Source organism: Anabrus simplex, chromosome 6 (assembly GCF_040414725.1).
Source record: "Anabrus simplex isolate iqAnaSimp1 chromosome 6, ASM4041472v1, whole genome shotgun sequence".
Taxonomy (NCBI): Eukaryota; Metazoa; Arthropoda; class Insecta; order Orthoptera; family Tettigoniidae; genus Anabrus; species Anabrus simplex.
The window spans coordinates 14,001,955-14,021,946 of NC_090270.1; the positions used below are offsets into that span (position 1 = coordinate 14,001,955).

General features: G+C 39.5%; 1 protein-coding gene across 1 annotated transcript in view; it reads right to left on the reverse strand.

Annotated features, from left to right (window-relative positions):
- Positions 1 to 1,537: 1,537 nt before the first annotated feature.
- Positions 1,538 to 19,992, reverse strand: part of mRpS7 (mitochondrial ribosomal protein S7) — a 190,769-nt gene continuing 172,314 nt past the window's right edge. The window contains exon 6 of the mRNA XM_067149633.2: positions 1,538 to 2,333. Within this exon, the coding sequence (XP_067005734.1) occupies positions 2,253 to 2,333 (81 nt within the window). The 3' untranslated portion in view covers positions 1,538 to 2,252. The remainder of the gene's footprint in view (positions 2,334 to 19,992) is intronic.

Sequence of the window (19,992 nt, forward strand, 5' to 3'; positions counted from 1 at the left end):
CAAGATAGATGTACTCATCGACAGCTTCTATAAGTTGGTTTCCCATTGTAAGTGGTCGTCTGTCTGGACTTAGTATTTTCGTTTTATTAATGTTCATATCCAAACCAATCTTAGCAGAGGCAGTTTTTAATTCTTGGATCATGCTTTCTAGCTCATCTTGATTTTCACTTATGAGCACAATGTCATCGGCAAAACGCAGGTGGTTCAAATATAACCCGTTGATTTTTATTCCTTTTTTATCCCAAAGAAGGGTTTTGAATACATCTTCCAAGGCAAGGCTAAACAGCTTTGGAGAGATTGTGTCACCTTGTCAAACTCCTTTGCCAACTGGGATCTTATTGGTGATGAGGTCTTCGTCCACTCCGACTACCATTTTTGATTTATCATGAATGTTTTCCAGGAGCTTTACATACCTTGAGTTTATCATGGCATTTTGAAGTGACTTCATGATTGCCCAAATATCCACTGAGTCAAAAGCTTTTTTATAATCAATGAAGGCCAGATGAATCTTGATGTACACAGTGGTTTTTTCAAGAAGAAGACGAATAGTCTGGATGTGTTCAACAGTTGAGAAACCTTTACAAAATCCCGCTTGCTCGGCAGGTTGATAAAAATCCACTTCTCTTGTGAGGCGGTTGGTTACAATTTTAATCAGGAGCTTGTAAAGGTGTGATAACAAACTCACAGGACAATAGTTCTCTAAATTTTCCTTATCACCTTTCAGCATTTTTTCAATTTTCTGGTATTCTTCCAGAGTTAATACACTTGTCGAGGAGTATTCTCATGGCTTCTAGCAGATCTCTTCCACCTAATTTCAGAATTTCATTCATTATTTTATCCTCCCAGGGAATTTTTTATTTCTTAGTTGTTTAAGTGCATTTTCAATCTCAGCAGTGGTTACTTCTGGTGTTACTTCATGTGTATAATTCTGGGCTAGTTGTTCATCACTGGGTGGTTTATTAATGGTTGATGTATACAGCTTGTAGTACAAATCTCTAATAACTTCAGTAATGTTTTGCCTATCTGTGACTATTTCTCCATTTTGGTTCTTAAGTTTAGTAATTTTTGGTCTTCCTGTAGATATGTTCTTTAAAATCTTCATGTTTTTATTTTCTTCAATTGTCTGCATGATCATATTATTGAATTTCTTTAGGTCTTTTCTTATTTCCTTGCGAATGGTCTTGTTAAGATTTTTGTATTCTGGTGTATCCCTGTACATAAATAATAATAATAATAATTGTCCAAATGACTGTCTTCTATAAGTCCACAAGTTCTTCATTTTCTTTCTCTACGAAATCTGTGCCAGCATTGCAGATCAACCAGGGTCTCAGAGGCCAACATGATATTGTCAGCGTAGAGAAGTGTCTATGGCAAAGAAAGGTGCAGGTCTGCTGTTACAGTGTCCACCACTAGAATGAACAAGAGCGGTGACAGCACTGAACCTTGGTGAACGCCGACAGTGATGCTCCTGCGGCGGCCTGAACATAGCTCTGTGGGTCTCCATTATTTCTAAATAAAGTCAAACAATGCTCCACACTTCCTTTCAAGTTTAGCTTTTATTAATTTGCAATTGTACATTCCAGAATATTTTTCCTATAAACAATTTCAAAGTACTAAATAAATAAAATAAACTGTAATTACATTTCCAGCGAAAGCTGTTGACATCACCAGTCAAGGTATTATTATTCCTAGCAGTTAATAGGAACAAACATTCTGGGAGAAGTAACATGATGTCTTTTAGGTGAGTTTTGTTGGGTGTCTAGTGAACATTCCACATAATAAACCTGCACTGACAGTAGCACACAGTAGCTTCAATAAAAATGAAAGTTTTGAAAAAATTTCCCTCTCCATGGCTCGAAGACTCTGTCCGTGCCTTCCTCTGCTTCTCTGACGTTTTATCCTCCTCTTTCCCTTTGTACAAAGTCTCCTTCTCCTAATTTCTGCCCATACAGTTTCCAAAGCTCTGCATTTGTTCTAATTCTCTGTAATCATTCCGTTCCTGTGACACGGGTTCATGGAGTACAAGTAGTAGTGGCTAGTATTTGTTTGGTTGATGTTAGTTACATTCTTTTGAACTTTTTCTTTATTTGCGTTCAATTCTTTAACTTAGTATAAAAACTTAATAAACAAACAAATACTACTCTCTATCTTTAACAAAGGCTGTCATACAACATTATGTTGAAATAATTGATGGAATTACACTATTTTCTTAAATAATAAAAATAACATAGATATTTCCCTCAAAAGGAAGCTTAACTCCAGCGATAATGAGCATAGGCACGGTTGGCTTCACATTGCCGGTGCAGATCTTGTTTCTTCTTGATGACTCTCCCCTGCAACAAGAATAATAATATCACTGGTTATGCGTTCCTCTAACTACTTTTATGGCTTTCAGAGATGACTAGGTGCCAGAATTTTGCTGTGCAGGAGTTTAAAATAAAGTTTTTTGTGCCAGTATATCTACCAACAAGAGACTGGTCTATTTGAGCTCTCAGCTGGCAACAAACCCATCAACTAGAATTCGGAGGGCCAGCGCTCCATTGTCTGCCTCGAAATAAGAGAAGTTCGCTATAGCAAGTATGGCATATAGCGAGAACTCTGTTGTAACAACAGTTTTTTCCGTTTCCTTGAAAATTCGTCAACTAGTGTTCTGTAAACACAATTCGAAATGAAAGAGAACAGGTTTCCATAATAAATGAGTTACCATGGCTGTTAGCAGTAGTTAACTTGTTAGAAATAAAGGCTGAAGGCTTAATTTTAATGCCATGTACTGAAATTATTTAAGAATGTGATACACCTCGAAGTACGGCGCAGAGTGGATAAATTATTTCAGAGGTTAGTTTATTCAGTAACATTACTGCAGGGGACATGGACAGAGAATACGTACTACTGATGAACTATACAACAGTTACATGTAAACAATTGACACGGGTTTTTCTGAAATGCGTGCATTGTGTGTGTTTGGTACAGTGAAAGATATAGGCTATCTACCATTTCTAAAGATGAGACGAGAGTATCAAAAGGTGTGAAATAGACAAGAAAACAAATACGAAAACCATTTCCACTGGGGATTATTAAACATTGTTTTTGGTTACACTCTTAGATTATGAATTATTTGCAGGTAAATCTGGCCACGTGCGAAAGAATGACTTTGAGCGCCATCTTGATGGTGCAAGTTTCAAGATATGTGCTGTAACTGTTCCCTCTCGTCAAAACACTTGAGGAGATGAAAGTTATTATCTTGGGACACATGAATATCAAATAAACTATTTGTAGCTTGCCCGCAAATTGCCACGCAAATAGAAACAACATTCCATGGTTCCCCATTTCTCTATGTAATGTTTGGGCGCCATGGTTACAGTTTTAACTGTAAACCAAAATTTATATGTACTAGCATAGAGACTTACACTTAAATCACAGGGTTAGGATTTTAAATAATTAACCATTAAGTATCGCTTAAGAAAGAAAATTAACGCAATATAAAATACAAATTCAGTTGTATTAAAAAAAAAAAAAAAAAAAAAGGTAACTGTTCCCTCTCGTCAAAACACTTGAGGAAATGAAAGTTATTATCTTGGGACACATGAATATCAAATAAACTATTTGTGGCTTGCCCGCAAATTGCCACGCAAATAGAAACAATTAACATTCCGTGGTTCCCCATTTCTCTATGTAATGTTTGGGCGCCATGGTTTACAGTTTTAAAAAAACTGTAAACCAAAATTTATATTTACTAGCATAGAGACTTACACTTAAATCACAGGGGTAGGATTTTAAATAATTATCCATTAAGTATCGCTTAAGAAAGAAAATTAACGCAATATAAAATACAAATGAATTTATTATTTAAAAAAATGAGATGAATCGGAAAAGTTTCCTTAAAGCGTGGAGGAATTTATAATTTAATGAATTTACTATTGCTTGCTTTATCTAATTGAAGCTCACCAATTGCAGCTTCCGTTGAAGTAATCTGGTTTCCGTGGTTACTCGTTCTCTTCTCCTCGATGTAGAATTTGCTCCATGGACATCCTTCCTTCCTTCGCTGATATGGTACGGGCTATCTGGACTAACACTCCCTACATGCCTAGTCTTTAAATTAGACATTGGCCCTATACTTGTAAAAACTGATCAGCGTTGATCGTATGAGGAGAAAATTCAGAGATATGAATTTTTCCATATTAGTAGAAATCTCTATCCAACTCAGCTATACTATTTATATGGTACAGACTTGTACCAAAATTCCATAGACTTGAACTATACATAGTTCTTCGTCCACCATATTTACTGAATATAACACAAGCCTTAAGCTTGTTTCGTTTCTCGTAGATCCGATAACATAACCGAAGAGACAACACATTGTACAAAATTAACTATGTCGCGGAGCGACCACACACTGTTTCAAATATCAAATCACATCGTTCAAAGTAGATGTTCACAGTAGAAGTAGTAGTGATGGAGTTCACGTAGTTAGGCTGTAAGGTTGTAAGGTCGTAAGGTCGTAAGGTCTTCAGGTCCCGTTCTCGTGTTGAGAATCAGGATATATCCGGGCTCACCCCCACTCTTGGTAACAGTTCAATCTCAAAACTCATATACAACAAAGTATCTGATTCGATAGATCGAAGCATCAACTCCCCTTCTCTTCTTCCTGGACAAGTCCAGAAGGCGTGGCGATGATATAGCTGACCAGCTTGCAAGCCTCGCGCACGGGTCGCTGTTTACTAGCCTTGGTCATAAAATAAACCCATGACTCACGCAAAATCCCAAGCTTCAAGAATAATCCTCCGTATACACAAACATGAGATGAAATGAAAACAACTATGTCTCAACATATTGACCGTACTTACAACATAATGAATTCTTATCCTACATAATATAATAATTTAAATACTAAAACGATGTTATTATATATACAATATGATTCCAAAAAGCCTTGATTACAAATGATTGACGTTTAATAAATATGTTATTACAAATGATTGCCGATGGCGGATAAACTTGATATCAAATGATATCGCGTAAAATGATATTATATTAAATTAGTAGGGCTGGAGAAGCCTGGACGGTTACAGTGCCACAGTTGAAAGATGTGGATGCCTGTCCACATTGTCTTCAATGGTAAGCGATTTCACGACCTTTTCAGTATCGATAACTGGGCTACCGCAAGGCAAATATGTACTTCACACGATTATGTCCCTAACCTGTATGTACGCTAGCACAAGACTACTGTATCACTAGAGACGAGAATTATAGGCACTAAAAACAGTTAAAATAGGCACGCATATAGGCTCTTAAATTAGCCAAAATAGGCCTTCAATGAAGCCACTTCATCTGATTTTAGTTCAACTGCTTCATCTACTCCCCTGACTACTTTTACCGTCGCTTTCCATGATGGATTCTGCAGCAGGACTCTTATGGAACGTTTTGCTGACAGCGGCTACCTTCCCAGAGGTTTGGTCAAAACTTCTCCTGACTTCTTCCACAACCCTAAATGACACCACCAGGTGAAAGCCACTCTTCTCCAACTCTGTGACTGCTCCCGGCAGCTTGTTGAAGTTTGAAGGTGCTCCATTTTATGCAGGGGGATATTAGCTCTCACAACTGCAGTGCACAGGTCTATAGAAAATTGTTGTTGGTCGCTCTTTACAGTAGACAGGTAGAAAAGCTGCGATGACACCGCTTTCTGTACTCGTGTCAAATGCATCGCAGTATTTCTATGTTGATCTATATGGTATATTTTTACATTTTATCTTAAAAATAATAAAATTGACTTAAATTACAATGTTCCTAAATCTTAAATTTCTACAGGTGGGCTAATTGGCAATAATGCTTAGTATAATCATGCATTTGTTACATAAAAAAAAGAAAAAGGCTATTAGAGGTAATGTTTCTAGAAGTACAAGACTTTAAAGTAGGAACAAGAGAATTCGTAATTTACATGGAAATATGTCCTCAAAAAAGTTCAGTTATAATCTGGCAGTTTCCTGTCGAGTTCACCGGGTGAAAAAGTAAGAAAATTATGTGAAACGATACTTGAGTAGCATAGAGGAGAGATCCTACCTATATTCTTGCCAGGGACTCATCAAGCTGTCCCTAGCAGTATTCTTACTTATATAGGAGAATTAAAATGGAGGCACTAAAAATCTCAGATTTGTGAACATTTTATATGTTGCTATTTGCCGGATTTGGTCAGCTGCCATGAAGGCTATTTTCTGTTGCCTACAATAGATCCTGCATCATGTGTGCTCACAAGGCTGCCACCCTCGTTGAAAATTACAAAGACGCGTGATTTAAGACTGTCGTAGCATGCGCCCATAACGTTACTTTTTGTCAAGTTTAGCAAGGCTCTAGATGGAATGCTTGAGCTTACGCACCCCAGACTCTTTTTGCTCGCCCCTCCCCGCCAGCACAATGGTTACTAACCGGACCTCACCAATCCAGACCGACGGTCTTTTCACTGGCCTGATCTTGTAAAGATAGTCTTTGCAGCCTTGTAAAACACGCTGTGACATCGTCAAAGCCGTGCCATTCGATCACCATCCTACGTTTCGCGAAGGCGTAGGGGAAGCGTAATAGAGTTTACTAGAGCCTACACATAGCGCTGGTGAAAGTTACTCACAATTTTTAAAAAAAATTTCAGTTGTAGTCCGCATCTGTGGTGTAGTAGTTAGCGTGATTAGCCACCACCCACGGAGGCCCGAGTTCGATTCCCGGCTCTGCCACGAAATTCGAAAAGTGGCACATGGGCTGGAACGGGGTCCACTCGGCTTTGGGAGGTCAACTGAGTAGAGGTGGGTTCGATTTCCACCTCATCCATCCTCAAAGTGGTTTTCCGTGGTTTCCCACTCCTCCTCTAGAGAAATGCCGGGATGTTATCTATGATAACTTAAGAACGCGGCCAATTCCTTCCCTCTTCTTTGCTTGTCCCTTCCAAACTTCCAATGCCTTCACACGGCCCCTGTTTAGCACAGAAGGTTTGGGCGAGGTACTAGTCCTCCTCCCCATTTGTATCCCCCAACCAAAGTCTCACGCTCCCGGACACTGCCCTTGAGACAGTAGGGGTGGGATCCTTCGCTGAGCCCGAGGGAAAAACCTACCCTAGAGGGTAAATAGATTAAGAAAGAAAGAAAGAAAATATTTCAGTTGTGAATCTCTATTTTCACAGGAAATGAATCCGAGTTCAAAATACCGATTTTTAATTTTCATCCAATCTGTGACAAGAGACCACCGGGTGTTCTAACTTCTCGTTCAGTAATTAAATGATTATTTAAATTTTAGCAATATAAATTATTGAAAGGTCACGACTAATACGGCATTGCAACAAAACAACTTTCCACAATACGTAATATATAGGCCTATAAATGCTACATTGCAATGTGATCGTAGTTCAGTCACAGAAAAAAGATAAAAGAAACAAACAAACTTTCCTCCTTACAGCAAGTTTGGCAGAAGACTATCCTTCCATCCGTAGTGAAACTGGGATCACCTGTGATCCACCGCTTCAGTCAGTAGGACTTTGACAATTTTTCTTTGCAAATTAAGTTACTTTTTTCTTTTGGCGTCACGCCGACACAGATAGGTCTTATGGTGGCAATGGGATGGGAAAGGCATAGGAGTGGGAAGGAAGCGACCGTGGCATTAATTAAGGTACAGCCCCAGCATTTGCCTGGTGTGAAAATGGGAAACCACGGAAAACCCTCATCAGGGCTGCCTACAGTGGGGCTGGAACCCACTATCTCCCGGATGCAAGCTCAAAGCTGCGCACCCCTAAGCGCACACCCTGGTGATTTTTCTTTGGGCATTGCCACACACACACTACTTCTTCACAATAAATCACAACAAGTTCTGAAGATTAAGCGTACGTGTACAACAGTTCATATCGAGAAGGAGGTATAAGGGGTATGGGTTGTGCAACGTAGTTCGACGTTGTCAAATTGTTCCTTGTTTCTCCTGACGGAAATTTCCCAAGAACTATTTCTGGTAATTTCCAAGAATTTCCATTTTTGTTCATGATATAAACAGATCTTGAGAAATGAGAAGGTAATTCTGTCGAGCACATCAGTTACTGGAAAAAAATCGGCTTCTTTAAAATAGATTAAAAAGGCATCAAATAGGCAAATATACTCAAAATAGGCAGAAACCCCTGAAATAGGCATTTATAGGCACAATAAAACCAACGAAATCTAGCTCGAAGACACCAAAACAGATTTATATCTCAAAAGCCTACGTTTCTGAACGCAGGAATAAAATAGGCAAATTCCCGTCTCTATGGATCACTCAACAGAGAATACATTTCTGACTTCTGAATGAAATGCAGAATACAAGCACAAACAGGCTTACTGTGTTATTCAGCAATATCAATGAAAATCGGAGAGCTAAATTCAAGTTTCCAGAGGCTAACGCTTTCCGATGGTGTAATGTACTGTGTAAAGTTCAGGAATTCAAGGCCATTTTTGCACAACTTTCCCAGGTCTGTCAGGGGTAGTGATGTGCATTCCATAACCTCTCCTACCCAAATCTCAACCTCACCTGCCCGTGGTGCAGTAACCTGCTTTCACAGACATGGCTCTGGGGACCGAGTCATGGCGGTATAACCATTCCATCTCCGTACTGAGGCAATACAGAACCATGCAGCTGGTTCAGAAGCTGAAAGGTGACAGACCCACCACTGAACGTACCTCCTCCTTGCCAGCAGCTTGTTGGGGAGACATTTCCTTGCTTTCAAGTCTATCAAAGATACAATTGCAGAAGGGAAATACCGCTTAAAGAAAACACTACCCCAGGTGGTAGCTCGGAAGAGAAATCCACCATTGTGTTATGCAATGCATCGGAGCCTAGGGTTCTGGGGAGTCCCAACATATGCAATAAAGATGAGTCGGAGCATCCTTGGAATCCTTCCACACTGGAGACTGAACAGAAGTATTACAGCATGAATAAGGCTAATGCGTGGAAGAAAGAAAACATCCTGAAGTTTGCCACATGGAATGTACAAGGTATAGCTCATAAAGAGGAACAGCTAGACGACATTTTGGCAAAAAAGGAAATCTCAATTGCCGTAATATCAGAGACCAGAAAGAAACTACAAGGTGCAAGACAGACACAAAATTACCGACAGTTTTACGCTGGTGTAACTTGTGAAAATCGAGCACAAGGAGGAATAATGATTATGATACATAAACGGTTTAAATCTGCCATTACAGATTACACCGTCTGGAATATTCGACTAATGCTGGCGAGATGTAGTGTTTACAGTGCACTATGTCTTCTGGTATGGGCTATATCAAATTTGTTACTTTCATTGACCTGTCACAGTCTCATCCTTGGCTTTGACAATATGAAAGTGACTGAGGTATGAGTGATGCTAGTAATACCATTCCTTATGCAGCCAGTCCCTGTTATGAATGGTGTGAAAATATCGCTCATAGGGTCAGTTGGTGCATACATTTCAGTGGGCTTGGCAGACTGATATGTAAGAGCAACTGCTGGCTCGGTGAGGAAAGCAACGGGAAACTACCTCACTCCTCGTTTCCCTAGTACGCCTCTTCAGTGACGCCTAGGCTATTTATGACAGCTGTTGGCGAAGCTGCAGAGGATCAAACCAGCCTTCGGGCTGATTACCCAACATACATACAGGGATATGTCTGAAAATATCTAGGGGATACCTGTCGGTAATTGGAGTATGTGCCCCAGTAGAAGGTGAAGAAGACAAAAATGAAGATTTCTACAACAAACTGCAACAGGTTTTGAATAAAAGTAATAGGAATGTGTAACCTTAACTAAAGTGGTTACACAAAACAAGGCGCAAACACAGTAAAGGGGGAAGGTAAGAGCAACTACACAATATCAGAGAACACTACACACTCAGAAAAACATTAGCTGGTATTACGCGGATCTCCAACAACATGTACGTAAATATCAGTACGGCCAACTACTGGACAACAAACCGGGAAGGTGGAAAAGGCTGGGAACCTCCCAAAGGCATGGACATGGCTTAGATTGCGGATTCCAAAATAAATCGGCATGATCCTTAGATTTGAAAAATATTATTTACAAAATAATTTTACAAATACATTCTAAATACAATTCCAAATTACAAACTATAAGTTCTGTGATATACATAACTTAGAGGTTCTTTGATGATACCTTTGAAACAGTATAAATTCAAATTTCAAATCAACTATACATCTAGTTACCAATGCAGTCGTACAATGCAATTTACAGTGAAGTGAACAGGTTCTCCAAAATCTAGCGTACCTCAAGTGATACAGAACTACCCGAGGCAAAGCCCAAGGTAAATATAATAAATTACAATCTACATATTTTGTGAAATAAGAAAAGGGAATGCCTCGAAAACAAACAGGCAAGCTCCGCTGAAAAGCTAGGGCATCCTAAATAATTAATTTGGCGAATCTAGGTTAGGCTAAGGCAGACTCCTATACGAAATTGCAAGCGAACATTACGGAAATTTTAACCGGAACGGAAAGTAAGAGTGCTTACCCAAAGGTGTGCCATCCCCGAAACTAGGTGACGTCAACCAGATAGGCTGCTCACAGACAGATAGACCAAGATCGACAGAATTCAGAATACTGAATTATTATGAACACTGCCTCTCTCTCAATATATAGGTAAACTCCGGCCTTGGAGCAACCAATCAGCGTGCATGAGTTCCCTATTGCCACCTAGACTCACCAATCACAACCCTACTTTCATTCGCGAACTTTGACAAACATTCTAGAATACGCCTGATCGCGAACGTCGTATTTCCAGAATACATTACCTACAAAATAACACACCCTGTTCAACAATTCATGTAACTTTCTGGATCCTTCCAGGAAATATAGAACAGAATCGTACTATTTACAAATGCATATGTCACAAATCTTACACAGTACAGGTTAGGTCATTACATTATATCATACTTTACACATAACAGTACAGGTTAGGTCACAATAAATGAAACATCATATCGTACTTTACAAATAAAGTCTTAAAAAAAATAACACTTTCCACTTGCACTACATAGTTCACTTGTGACAGAATGATTATCTCTTATTGATGGGTGACTTCAATGCAAGAGTAGGTAATGCGAAAGTTGGACAGTCAATTGGCACATTTGGTGAACAAGTCCGTAACAACAATGGGATTAGATTAATAGAATTCTCCACTTGCAATCACTTAAAGGTAATGAATGTTTTTTTCAATCATAGAGACAGACATAAATACACATGGGAGGCAAGAGGCATGAAATCAATACTAGATTATGCTATTTGCAATTTCAAATTAGCAGAGATGGTTTTAGAAACAAGAGTTTTTCGAGGCGCAGAATTAGAAACAGATCACTACCTATTAATTTGTCCCATTAGAATAAAACCTTGATGGCACAGCAAGGTGAAGAAACCAACAAAATCAAATACAACCTCTCTCTACAAAGTGCAACTTCTTTATGATCCTAGTATTAGATGGCTCTACCAACGATTAGCTGAATTAACGCAATCAACTCCAACAGTACAAAATGTTGAAGAGGAATGGAAACACCTAACAACCATCTTAAAACAAGCAGCCAAAGAAAGCCCTGGCACCAAAATGGCAGAGGAACAGGGATCAGAATATGGGATGAAAACATCAAGGAAATTATCAAAGACAAACAGAAGGCCTACAGGAAGTACTTATGTACTAAGAAAGATGAGGATAAAATAGAATACCACAGAAAGCGAGCAACTGCAAAGAGAGAAGTGTGCAAATACCATAGGAGGAACTGGGAAGAATTTGTATCCAATTTTGAACATGACATAACCAGACCTCAACCACAACTTACAATATTTTGAAAAATTTAAATAGGGAAACTAAAGACACACTCAGAATCAACACAATCTCCTGCAACAATTCATCAAATCACTTTCAAAATCTGTTGTGATTATTCGGGATTGACAGACTGGGGAATTTTATATCATGTAATTATTTATATTTTTCTGTGTTGGGTTGTACTTTTTTGTGTACGAATTTTGGAATTATTTAATTTTAATATGGTTTTAAGATTATTTGATTGTCGTGGTAATTCTGGCACATACTGTACCACACGCCCCAGATCGGTGTGGGATGTTTCCGGTTTCATAATATTGCATCAATTTCGACGTTTCTGGATGCTACTCAATGTTCTTCATCAGATTTTATTCCTGGGCCCCTATTGGTCATTATAAAATTAATTGTGATTGGTGGGTGAAGGAAAAAGAACGGACGCTCATTGGTTGTTTTACGATTTCCTAATTTCCGGAGAGAAGCACTTCGCTAGAGCCTAGCTTTTCCGAGGCGTCTTTGAATTGTGACCACTGAAGGGAGAAGTTGCCTTTTGCAGAAGACTGGTCTTCTTGGCCCCTCCAACAGGTAAGCACTTAGTTGTTTTTCATTTTTCACATTATCTTCAAATATAATATTCCATTTAATTTCTTTTGCCGGAGCTTACACGTTTTTTCCTTCAATCGCCAACATTTCAGTAAAATGACTTAGCCTACCGGCAAGTCATATCAGAGTAATGTTAAGAGACAGTTCCCATTTCTTTTGTTGATTTTGTAAATTAGATATTCAACGCCTTTCGATGTAATCATAATATGTAAATTTCTCCGTGGGACTGTCTCGTTTATCCCGTTTCATCTTAGTGTATTCCCTTTAGGACGGGCACCCTTTCTCAGAATTGTTTTTGAGGGGGTTGTCTCCTAAAGGTGCCCTGCACTAGGATAAATATTTTAAAAGTTGTTCTTTTTTTTTACTTATGACTGTATGATGTTACCTTCTGTTTTCTTACATCAATATTGAAAATGAAAACCTACAACCTGTTTTCCAGTCATTGACCGGGTCAGGGATGTAATGAATGAACCATATATAGGCTATTAGTACGATGGGGTCGCCACTCTCAAAAGTGATTTATTAATGAATGATAGATGCTATGAAATGAGAATGGAGAGTGTTGCTGGAATGAAAGAAGACAGGGAAAACCGGAGTTCCCGGAGAAAAACCTGTCCCGCCTCCGCTTTGTCCAGCACAAATCTCACATGGAGTGACCGGGATTTGAACAACGGTATCCAGCGGTGAGAGGCCGACGCGCTGTCGTCTGAGCCACTGAGGCTCTACATCAATATTATGTGATTTAAATGTTTCGCCATGAACAGTGGAACGTAGTGTGAGATGTTCAGACCTCAAGTTTAAATAACCTAAAATTCTAGCCTCAGGGTAAATTGTTTTTATTGTAAAATCTATTTTCGATTTTAAAGATATTTTGTTTGATTATTTGTGCTCCAAGTGGAATATAAATTGTTAAGTAAAGTTTAGGATTACATTTGACTTCGCTTCTTCAGCACTGCCAATACCTTACACCGCCTGGATATGGTTCTCAGCCGCTTCCCTGTTATCCTTTCTTAGCCGTCATGTTGGTTAACCTGTTTGTTATTGTTTTTGGTGTTTTATGTGTGCATGGTTTTGATTTCATACATATTATTATCATGTCTGCGTTAATTGGTGTTATGTGTAACTATGTGAATGCACAACAATAGCAAACATTTTTATTATTTTTATTATTCCCATTACTTGTAACCTTACGTATTCAATCTGTTCCTCTTGCTGACTTACACTCTTGTTTCTCTTGGTTTGCTAATGCCAAAATTTTTACCATTTTCGATTTGAATCAGGCGTATTATCAGATACCTCTTGCTGAGGAATCCAAGCATCTCACGGCTTTTACCACTGACTGGAACCTCTATGAATTTGGGCTGGTGATGGGAGCCGCTGTTCTCACTCGGCTGCTGGATAACGTGTTGTCAGACATTAAATTCAAATTTGTTTACAATTATTTGGATGATTTAGTAATTTTTAGTGAAACTTTTGAAGAACACCTCGTTCATCTCAATGAAGTCCTTGAAAGACTCCGTAAAGCAGGACTGACCCTTAAGGCTAGCAAAGTTACTTTTGCGCAGCCCCAGCTGTCCTTCTTAGGACATATTGTGTCTGAAAAGTGTGTCTCGACTGACCAATCGCGTACTGCAGCGACTCAAAATGTCCCAACCCCTAAGGATGTCAAGGCTATAGCTAGGTTTGTTGGCATGGTTAATTTCTTCCGTAAATTCATCCCCAGTTTCGCTGAGAGCAGCCCCATTAAATGCCTTGAGGAGAAAAGATGCTAAATTTGAGCGGCACGATGCCCAACTTGAAGCTTTCTACGTTCTGAAATCTGCTTTATGTAACGCTCCTGTGCTGACGATGCCAGATTTTACTAAACGTTTCATTCCCCAAACCGATGCCTCATCTACAGGTATATCTGGTGTTCTCCTCCAGAAATTTGAAGATGAACATCGTCCTATTTCTTATGCTTCTCGTAGTTTAAATGCTGTTGAACGCAACTATTCCATATACAAATTGGAAGCCTTAGCTGTTGTTTTCTCTTTGCAGGAATTTAGAATGTATCTTGAACATCTAACTTTTGATCTTGAAATGGATAACCAGGCATTGAGTTGGGTATTGGCCAAGCCAAGAAGAACTGGTCGTCTCGCGCGTTGGGCAGTACGCATCTCAGCTTTTCAATTTGAAGCTCGTCACATTCGTGGAACTCTAAATGTTGTTGCTGATAGTCTCAGTAGGATACCAATCAATCAATCAATCAATCAATCAATCAATCAATACTGATCTGCATTTAGAGCAGTCACCCAAGTGGCAGATTCCCTATCTGTTGTTTTCCTAGCCTTTTCCTAAATGATTTCAAAGAAACGGGAAATTTATTGGACATCTCCCTTGGTAAATTATTCCAATCCCTAACTCCCCTTCCTATAAATGAATATTTGCCCCAATTTGTCCTCTTGAATTCCAACTTTATCTTCATATTGTGATCCTTCCTACTTTTATAAACGCCACTCAAACTTATTCGTCTACTAATGTCATTCCACGCCATCTCTCCGCTGACAGCTTGGAACATAGCACTTAGTCGAGCAGCTCTCCTTCTTTCTCTCAATTCTTCTCAGTTGCAACATTTTTGTAACGCTACTCTTTTGTCGGAAGTCACCCAGAACAAATCGAGCTGCTTTTCTTTGGATTTTTTCCAGTTCTTGAATCAGGTAATCCTGGTGAGGGTCCCATACACTGAAACCATACTCTAGTTGGGGTCTTACCAGAGACTTATATACCCTCTCCTTTACATCCTTACTACAACCCCTAAACACCCTCATAACCATGTGCAGAGATCTGTACCCTTTATTTACAATCCCATTTATGTGATTGCCACAATGAATATCTTTCCTTATATTAACACCTGGATACCTCCAATGATCCCCAAAAGGAACTTTCACGCAATCAATGCAGTAATTAAAACTGAGAGATCTTTCCCTATTTGTGAAACTCACAACCTGACTTTTAACCCCGTTTATCAACATACCATTGCCTGCTGTCCATCTCAACATTTTCGAGGTCATGTTGCAGTTGCTCACAATCTTGTAACTTATTTCTTACTCTATAGAGAAACAAGATGGCGGCGTGCATGCTGGTCGTTACACGTGTTCTCCATGCATTAATCATAGTTTTGTTGATAAAAAGTGCCGTGATGTACGCGAAAAGTGTAACAGTGCATTCGGATAAGTCTTGTGGTGATTTGAAGAAGGTTCATCTACTGGAAAAACTGTTGGTAAGTGAGAAATGTTCTCTTAAGTGTCTCACTTGGTGTGGCAGTGAAAGCCTTGGGCTGCTGGCGGTAGGGTGGCCGTGTCGTAATGGGGAAGGCAGAGTTGTCAGACTTCTGATTGCTGGGCGGCCACTGTGGTGCCTAACTCTCGCGCTAATTGGAGACATTGAATTGAACCCCGGACCTCAGCATTGTACAATATGTGAAAGCAGCGGGCGTCGTAATCAACAATTTGTAAACTGCAATAATTGTTCGTCAAGCAGTCACAGGCCATGTGCACAAATTTCTACTTCAGAATACAGGAAATTAAAGAAGGGAGGAAGAACGTGGACTTGCTGGCAATGCAAAATGCCGCCACTATCGAACTCTTTCTTTACCAATACCAGTGACGTTACCAGTGACTCTGTAAATAGCTACAACTGTAAATATGTAAATAATAATCTAACTCTCTTTGCGTTTAACGCACGCAGTATTTTACGTCCAGGTAGAAAAGAATATATTCTCGCTTCGCTCTCAAGCCTAGATCCCTCTGTTGTGTGTATCAGTGAAACATGGCTTTCAGACACAATTAATGACTCAGAAGTGCTACCAGATTCTTTCATCCTGTTCCGTAAGGACCGCACTCTAACCACAGGAGGCGGAGTTCTTATTGCCGCAAAACCAGAGTGTAATCCAACTAGACGTCCCGAGTTGGAGACGACAGCTGAAGCCGTGTGGGTAGAAATTACGTGCGGTAGTAATAAATTCCTCATCGGATCTGTATATCGTTCACCGAAGTCCTCACAAACAATGAACGATGCCTTGCTCTCCTCTCTGGATCGTGTGCAACAAGTACAGAATAATTATGACGCAATTTATATTGCTGGTGACTTCAATCTTGAAATTACTTGGTCTAGAAATGCCGCCCCAGTACCGAACAATCCTCTTGCTAATAGTTTTCTCTCCACCTTCTACGACATTTTCCTCCATCAGTTAGTGTTCGAGGCAACTCGTATTACTCAAAATTCCCGCTCCACACTAGACCTGTTCCTTACTAACTCTCCATCATCCGTCCAGTTTCTGGACGTAATACCTGGATTTTGTGATCACCAAGCCATAATTACAACTTTGAGCTACAGAAAACCCTCCCCAAAACTCCACTCCAGAACAATATATAATTTTTCCTGCACCAACTGGAACGATCTTTCCTCTCTTCTATCAAAACGTCTTCCTATTCCCCTCGCGTCCTTCACCGGCGATATAAATATCAACGAGATCTGGGAAAACTGGAAAAAAGTATTTTTTGAATGTGTCGATCAAGTTGTGCCGAAAGTTTCTATCTCTAATAAGCGAAAAATGCCATGGATCAATAAAGAGATAACATCAGGTATTCGAAAGAGAAATTGTTTATACAGGAAATGGAAGGAAAACCCAAGTGACAGTAGGTGGGAGAAGTACCGACTGGCTAGGAACAAACTCAAATCATTAATCCGTGATGCCTACAGTTCATATATCCACAGCCTTAGTTCCAATAGTAAAGAGCTATGGGCTTTCATTAGAAACAAAAGTGGCAAAAGTGCTCCATCCGTCTTCAAGTACAACGGACTATCAGTTTCCTCTCCCCAAGAAATAGCAGACACATTCAATAGTAAATTTAAAAATAACTTCTCCACTGCTGACAAGGATGAAGACATGTTCACTCCAAGGTCAACCCCTCCCTTTCTGCCCCTAACTAGCTTGTACTTCACTGCTAACGAGAAGTCTTCGGAGAACTAGACCTCATGCTGCGAACGGCCCAGACAACGTGCCGGCCAGAATTCTCCATTGCTGTGCAGAAGCATTAGCACCTTCTCTCTGTGCAATATTTAACATTTCAATGAACAGTGGGACTGTTCCAGAAGAATGGAAGAAAGCAAATGTCGTTCCCGTATTCAAAGATGGTGACAGGGAAAATGTAGACAACTATCGCCCAGTCTCTATTACATCTGGCTTATGTAAATGCATGGAACGCCTAATTGTTAAACATGTGCTGGATTTTCTGAATGAGAGAATCCTGTTGAATAACAACCAACATGGATTCCTCCCTGGAAAATCCTGTACTACACTTTTAACAACAGTAATTGATGAGTGGCAACATTCCCTGGACCAGTCTAATATATCCCAAGTGGACTGCGTAACTCTCGACTGGAGTAAGGCCTTTGATCAGGTACCTCATCAACGACTGTTGTTAAAACTTAACTAGTATGGCATTCAAGGCAACCTGCAGGCATGGTTTCGATCATTCCTGGTAGGTCGGACGCAGAGCGTTGTGTTCAGTGGGGCCAGGTCACCTCGGGTGTGATTCAAGGTAGTATGATAGGGCCGCTGCTGTACACAATATTTACGCTGGATCTGCCAGGTTGTGTATCGTCTTCTATGGCACAGTACGCTGATGACACCATCATTTACAGAGCCATTCGCAATGAGAACGACGTAAATAAGTTACAGTCAGATCTCGATAACGTGGTTCTGTGGTGCAAAATAAATAGAATGTGTATAAATGTACAGAAATGTAAATATATCCGCTTTACTAGAGCAAGATCACAGTTACAACACGAAATTTCACTGTGTAGTAAAAACCTGATGCCTTGTACCTCAATAAAATTGCTTGGCATTCACATCTGCAGCAATTTAAAATGGAATAAACATGTTGAGGAAATAAGGTGTAAAGCATACAGAGTCCTGGGATTCATCTGCAGATCTCTACTGGGAGCCAGGAAGAAAGCCGTTCAGACAGCCTATCTGTCATTAGTACAGCCAATACTGTTGTACGGGCTTCCTTCCTGGCACCCTACTACAGTGGAGAACATGACGAAACTAGAGAGAGTTCAACACCGAGCAGAACGACTAATTACTCAACACGGTCATTTAAATACAGCCAGGTCACTGCCCTCCATAACATCCCTCTGTAAACAAATAGATATTACTTTCCTGAGAAAATCCCTCGCAGGTAACATTCATATAAACCCTTTCAACCGCTTACAGCTGAACTATCGTTCCGCTCAAAGAGGTCGAGGTGTGTCACTTTTCCCTCCATTTGCAAGAACAGCATGATATCAAAGTGGCTTCTTTAGTCGTTCTGCTCGGTTGTGGAATGAACTCCCACCGCAGATAAAAGAACTACCTGCAGAAAATTTCTGTAAAGACGTAAAACGGATGTATATATAACGAAACCCTCTGTACAAAACATAATTTATCTACTGTGAGAATGTTCAGTATGAGTGGGAGGATGGATGAAAGTTATGGGGTCCCGAGTGATTGAGACGGTAAATGTGTATGAGTGAGCCGGCCTAGCTAAAATATATGTGGGGTTTCTAGAGAGAGAGACAGACTCTGTGTGTGTGTGCGTGTGCGTGCGTGTGTGTGTGTCGAATGACTTGAATGTTGAACAGGTCTTGTGAGTATTACTGTATGTAAATATGTCTATGTAAATATTTTAACTGTATATAAGAACATCATATAGAATGTAATTGTACATTTGTATATTATAATTTTAAGTGGTGATGGAGGCACGTTTGTGTATATGGGGCTATGCCCTTTCTCCATTCACCATCCCTAAATTGTAACTACAATTAGTGGAAAATAAATAATAATAATATCATCATATCCGCAAAAAGCCTTACCTCTGATTCCACTCCTTTACTCATATAATTTATATATATAAGAAAAACATAAAGGTCCGATAATACTGCCTTGAGGATTTCCCCTCTTAATTATTACAGGGTCAGATAAAGCTTCACCTACTCTAATTCTCTGAGATCTATTTTCTATTTTCTAGAAATAGAAATATAGCAACGCATTCAGTCACTCTTTTGTCTAGTTCAATTGCACTCATTTTTGCCAGTAGTTTCCCATGATCCACCCTATCAAATGCTTTGGACAGGTCAATCGCGATACAGTCCATTTGACCTCCTGAATTCAAGATATCTGCAATATCTTGCTGGAATCCTACAAGTTGGGCTTCCGTGGAACATGTCTAATATAATCAGAAAGAATGCCTTCCCAAAGCTTACATACAATGCATGTCAAACTTACTGGCTTCTAATTTTCAGCTTTATGTCTATCTCCCTTTCCTTTATACACAGGGGCTACTATAGCAACTCTCCATTCATCAGGTATAGCTCCTCCAACCAAACAATAATCAAATAAGTACTTCAGATATGGTACTATATCCCAACCCATTGTCTTTAGTATATCCCCAGAAATCTTATCAATTCCAGCTGCTTTTCTAGTTTTCAACTTTTGTATCTTATTGTAAATGTCATTGTTATCATATGTAAATTTTAATACTCTTTTAGTCTCCTCCTCTATCTGGACATTAT